The sequence below is a fragment of the Cervus canadensis genome, chromosome 27, assembly GCF_019320065.1.
Source record: "Cervus canadensis isolate Bull #8, Minnesota chromosome 27, ASM1932006v1, whole genome shotgun sequence".
In the NCBI taxonomy this organism is placed as follows: Eukaryota; Metazoa; Chordata; class Mammalia; order Artiodactyla; family Cervidae; genus Cervus; species Cervus canadensis.
The window spans coordinates 45554609-45560608 of NC_057412.1; the positions used below are offsets into that span (position 1 = coordinate 45554609).

The window sequence follows — 6000 nt, forward strand, 5'->3', positions numbered from 1 at the left end:
ATTAGAAAAAGAGAGTAGAACTCAAAAAATCTGTGTTATGCATATAATTATATATATATATATCCATCTACATTATATATATATATACACATACTATCTACATTATATACATACCATCTACATTATATATATGTATATATATAAGGGTATATATACCTTTATATTATATATGTAAATTCATATCTATTCTGTCACATATTATAGGACTCAGTCATCTTGGCAAGATTTAAGACTGTAGTTTAAGATAAATTAAAAATTTTTAAATCACAAATTAAATTTAGGCTCAATATAATGAATGTCCCAGTATGAATGAGCCATATGTCTTTATCTCACTTGGACATAAAGCATACACTCTTAAACAGTATTAACACTATTAAGTTGTGATTCTTAGCAAATGAGTTACAGAATTCTATTTAAAACATAGCAATACTTTTAGGGAAAAATGACATTTTCTATCCCAGCTTCCTTAATCAAGAAACACATGTGGTGTTATATAAGTTTTAAAAGTGTAAGTATTACTAGGAATCACTGACTTAATAGACATGAGTTTGAGCAAACTCTGGGAGATAGTGAAGGACAGGGAAGCCTGGCATTCTGCAGTCCATGGGATTGCAAAGAGTTAGACATGACTTAGCAACTGAACAACAATAACAATTACTAGGAATTATATAGCAATAATAATTTGAAGTACCATCACTGAGGTTTCCCCGATGACTTCTATTTCTCTTAGCATATGTTTAATGCAACCCCAGGTCCAAGGTAGTTTCAGTGCAATGTGTTCTATTACCAGTCAAGGCTCACAGATGTGGAATTGTTCATCCTAAGAGCATATGTGTATTTGATGTAAAACATTTGCTTTTCAAAGATACATTAATGTGAACTCTAATATTAAAAATGTTCATTTTCTCAGTCGTGTCTGACTCTACAACGCCATGGTCTGCATGGGACAGGCTTCCCTGTCCTTCACCGACTCCCAGAGCTTGCCTAAACTTATGTCCATTGAGTCAATGATGCCATCCAGCCATCTCCTCCTCTGTCATCCCCTTCTTCTCATGCCTTCAGTATTTCTCAGCATCAGGATCTTTTCCAATCAGTCGGCTCTTCACATCAGGTGGCCAAAGTATTGGAGCTTCAACTTCAGCCTCAGTCCTTCCAATTAATATTCAGGACTGATTTCCTTTAGGACTGATTTCCTCTATCTCCTTACAGTCCAAGAGACTCTCAAGAGTCTTCTCCAAACACCACAGTTTGAAAGCATCAGTTCTTTGGCGCTCAGCCTTTATGGTCCGACTCTCACATCCATACATGACTACTGGAAAAACCATAGTTTTGACTACATGGACCTCTGTCAGCAAAGTAATGTCTCTGCTTTTTAATATGCTGTCTAGGTTTGTCATAGCTTTTCCTTCAAGGAACTAGCGTCTTTTAATTTCATGGCTGCAGTCACCGTCTATGGTGATTTTGGAGCCCAAGAAAATAAAGTCTGTCACTGTTTCCATTATTTCCCCATCTATTTGTTATGAAGTGATGGGACTGAATGCTGTGATCTTTGTTTTTTGAATGTTGAGTTTTAACAGCTTTTAAGAAACATTAAATATGTTTGTCAGTGTGGTAATGTGTATTTAATTCTCTTGTAGGACTGCATCAAAACATGTAAACAAGGACCTTGGTAATATGGAAGAAAACAAAAAGTTAGAAGAAAACAGTCACAAAACAGAAGCCTAAGAGAGAAACTGTTCCACTTGTTGTCCAGGTGGGTAGGCTGTGTGAGGTTTACAAAGATCATTCCCTGGAAAAATATGAAACATTCTAGTGATGAAAGGGAAGGCCTTGACATTAACATGCATTATAATTGCAGCTTTAAAAACAGGAAGAGGTTTTTTCCAAAGAAAACTTTGGTTACTCAGAAAGGTATTCTCAGAAGAATGGAATCTCAGTGGACTCCCCATTCTCAAGAAAATCATTATCCTCAGGATAATTGAACTCAATTTAGAGATTTTAACATTCAGTGAGCATTTTCAATCTAATGCCAAAAATTTTGCTGAGTGCAAAAAGCTTAATTCTATAAGTTGATGTTTTGGTTAGGTAAGAGCCATTCTCATATTTTACTTTAAAAAGCAATTGTGAGAACAATTTTAAGATATAATTTTAATACAAGGATTTAATACACTTAGAAGTGTCAGTGCATTTATGCAGCCATTTCTGAATCATTCTAATGAAAAGACTAACAAATTTGTATGTGTGTACACACAACTTTTCCAAATAGTGTATATGTTATATGTATGTATCTATACATGCATATATATGTGTGTATAATGCACATATTGATATTATATATATACATATATATTGCATATATCTATATATAATTGCTATGTAAGTATGCTTTTAAAGACAGTCTCCAAGAGGTATGTTTCCATGGTATTGCCTCTTTCAATTTGAACATTTTACTTTTATTTATGCTCTCTCAAGCCAGCCCAACAGAGAAGTCATTTGGACAAATTATTTTTTATGTCCTTGAGGATAAGTGTTACCATACTTTATTCATATATGTAAAAGTCCCCAACAGCCACAGTGAAATTTGGTTGATTGTAAGTAAACCACAAGTTAAATAGTTTGAGTAGGTCACCTAAGTTTATCCCATAAAGGAGATGAGAACAAGGGAAGGAATTGAAATTAGAAGGATGCACACAGGAAAGAAAAATAAAATGACTGAAATAAGACATTTTTAAAATCTGAAAACCAGAATTTCAAAATGATAGGGTGAAAGGAGTAAAAACTAAATTTGTTCCCCATCCTGCCTCCCATTGGAGGCCAAGCATGCAGCATTCCCACCTGATTTTTATTTCTGCTTCTCTAGGATTCATTCCTCAATCCTTTATAAACATAGAGTTTGCCTTTCCGTTTTCTTCAAAATCAGATAGAGGAAATTCTCAAAGGAAAATTGAGCTTGAATACAAAGCCTACAAAATGGGGTGTGATTTGAAGGGATAAATGAGATTTTTAACCTGAAGAGAAACAGAATGAAATATTTTCGTGGAAAACCTTATAATTTTCATAAGAATTAAGCAAGTTTCCCCAAAATAAAGACTTTCAACAATTCAAAAAAAAAAAATTATTAGTTGAAGAGCTGCAACAATAACTGGGATTACAGCTAGGTTCAGGGATGACAGAGTTTTATAAAAAGTTCTTGCAAAGTATCACATTTAGTATAAGGCATCTACTGATTGTGAAAAGTGATTGCTATGGTAACTTATCTGAATTATGTGGGTTTCTTTTTATAATTTCAGAAAAAAACTATATAGAACAATTGAAGCATGAACGTGGATTGTATTTAAGACATATACAAAGACACTGACAGCAATTCATGGTTCAAGTATTAAGCAGTTCATTCTACCAAGCTGTCATGGGATATCAGAGAATTATCTCAAGTAAAACAATGAAATGAAATTACAAATAATAACAAGTTTTGGCAGCCATGATGATAGGTCATATATTGTGTTGGTTTGATTTTTTTCTGTAAATGTCTGCACTGAGAATTTCTTTTTGGTTTGCCTTTTATGTAAATTTTTTACGTAGCTATTTTTATACACTGTAAGCTTTGTTCTGGGAGTTGCTGTTAATCTGATGTATAATGTGATGTTTTTATTTCAATTGTTTATATGAATAATCTGAGCAGGTACCTTTCTGATTCTGATTGCTATCAGTAATGCCCCCAAACTTTCTCACAAGCACCTAAATCCCAAAGGTGGAAGCTTGTGAAGATTGGGGACATTGCCCTAATCAAAAACTGATTTTTATCACTAGGGAGGAGTCAGAGAGTCAGGTTGATAAGCACCAGATGAACTATTTCTGTGAATGTGCCGCCAGCTGACTCTCAGAAGCAGTCACACACACATATGGACACACACATAATAACAAATAGGACTCCCAAACTGACGCTTTTTCCTGTTCTGAAAAAAACATCACACAGAACTTGGGTAGCATTTACCTTTAGAGACAACTGCTAGTAAATTATTTTCTGTCAAAAAAAAAAAAAAACAAGCCAATGTATGAGAGACAGTTTGGAAAACTCATGGCTAACATTCCCATTTTCATAGGTTACAATGTAAATCACTGGAACTGAAAATTGGAGTTAAATCCTTTGGGTTATCCACTGCCTTAAAATTATATCTATTTCCTTTAAAAAACAAGATATCAGTCAGAATTGGAGATTTTTAACAGTGATCATTATCAAAGCTGTGTTATTTTCCACAGAATATAGAATATATATTTTTTTCGTGTGTGTTTTTGTTAACTACGCTACAGATATTGAATGCACCTTGAGATCATTTAGTGTTTTTAACTGGTACATAATTTATCAAGCAGTATGTTAAAGTGTAATAATAAAATGTCTATGTATCTTTAGTTACATTCAAATTTGTAACTTTATAAACATGTTTTATGCTGGAGGAGCTCTATAGGGTGGTAGTGTTAAATGAAAACTTTTTGAGGTAGACCGGATATTTGCCAATAGCTACTTGTGACAAGACTTTTAAACTTTGCTCTTTCAAGCAGAAGCCTGGTTTCTGGGAGAACATGGCATGGCCATTTTTGTCCCAGGAGTTACATAACTTTATCGGGAAAAAAATGAACATCAGATTTCCAGGTATAGAACTGTGTTCTTTGGGAGGAAAGGAAAACTGGTGTTTGCTTTTTAGATTGATGGAATAATTAATTAGGAAGTCAATGAAAAATAAATTGAAGATTAAAGTCAGAAGAAGATTAGGAATAAATACTTTGCCACTTTTGCATTATTTAGAAATACACATTGTTGTACATTTGTAAACTGTTTGCTGTCTGAGCAATAGTGACTCAGTTTAATAAAAGCTTCCTATAGTGTATTGGTATGAATTAAATACATAAAATATTCTATTAGACTCAATGCTGTATAAAATATGATGGGAAAAAAGAAAATATGTTATTTTTGCCTCTAAACTTTGATTTATTGAAGTTTTATTTGGCAGGAAAAAAATTGAATCTTGGTCAATATTTAAACCAAAGTGAAAGGGGAAAAACCAAAGTTATTTGTTCTGCATGGCTATGCCATTCTGTTATCTCTGTAAATACTGTGATTTCTTTTTTTCTTTTATCTTAGAATTTTGTTAAAAAAATTCTAAAAATTTTAAACACCTCCTTTCCGTGATAAATCATGAACACTAAAATTAAGTTACTTTCATATAAATATTTTTTTCTTTTGGTGTGAGAGATCAAAGTTTCAAAGTTTAACTCCTGAGATATATTTGCAGAAAGAAGCAATGTGACAATAGAAAGAGAGTTTTATACTACAATTATTTCTTGGCTTCTGTGGTTAAGTCTGAAAACAGCTGTCAGAACCTAGAGAGCAGAACATGGGAAACTCTGAGCTATGGACTGAAAGCAGAAAGTTTGCCAGGGGGAAGAAAGAGACAACATTATTATCAGTGGATCAGCGCCTGGATAAAAAGGAAAGCTTGTGTGTGTGCCGACAGCCGTCAGCACAGCAAGGCTGGGAAGGAAGATGATACACCAATTCTCAACTTTGAGGTTCCATCTTTCCAACTTAACTCTTTGACAACAGGAGACAGGTTTTGCCAGTTCAAGGTTCACTCCCTATCTGTGATTATAGGAATTGTATGTGGAAATGGATTAACATACCCATCAATACCTAAAATAATAAAACTGAAATATGTCTTCAACGTCTCTCACAGCTGGTCTGACTCTTGTCTAAGCTAGGATGTCAATGCATAGAAAGTAGTTGTCTTTATTATAGAGTGGAAGACTCATTGTGAGTCCCCATCTCCCTGGAGAGGTAACGCAGCAAAATAAAATTGTCTCTGCCCTCCAATTATGTCAGGTGGGCCACTTCAGCTGGTCCTCGATTTCACAAGTGGTGATTTCTATAATGTGTGTCTCCATTTTCAACCATGGGATCATGCTTACTGTGGGTGTCCCATGTTGCTGTCCTCGGAACTGAATTAA

The 6000-nt window shown here is 34.1% G+C and overlaps 1 protein-coding gene across 2 annotated transcripts in view; it reads left to right on the forward strand.

Moving 5' to 3' along the window:
- Positions 1 to 5721, forward strand: part of ALCAM (activated leukocyte cell adhesion molecule) — a 215189-nt gene extending 209468 nt beyond the window's left edge. For both annotated transcript variants that reach the window (XM_043448847.1, XM_043448848.1), the window contains 2 exons: positions 1638 to 1753; positions 3291 to 5721. In XM_043448847.1, the coding sequence (XP_043304782.1) occupies positions 1638 to 1725 (88 nt within the window). In that variant the 3' untranslated portion in view covers positions 1726 to 1753; positions 3291 to 5721. The remainder of the gene's footprint in view (positions 1 to 1637; positions 1754 to 3290) is intronic.
- The last annotated feature ends 279 nt before the right edge of the window (positions 5722 to 6000 follow it).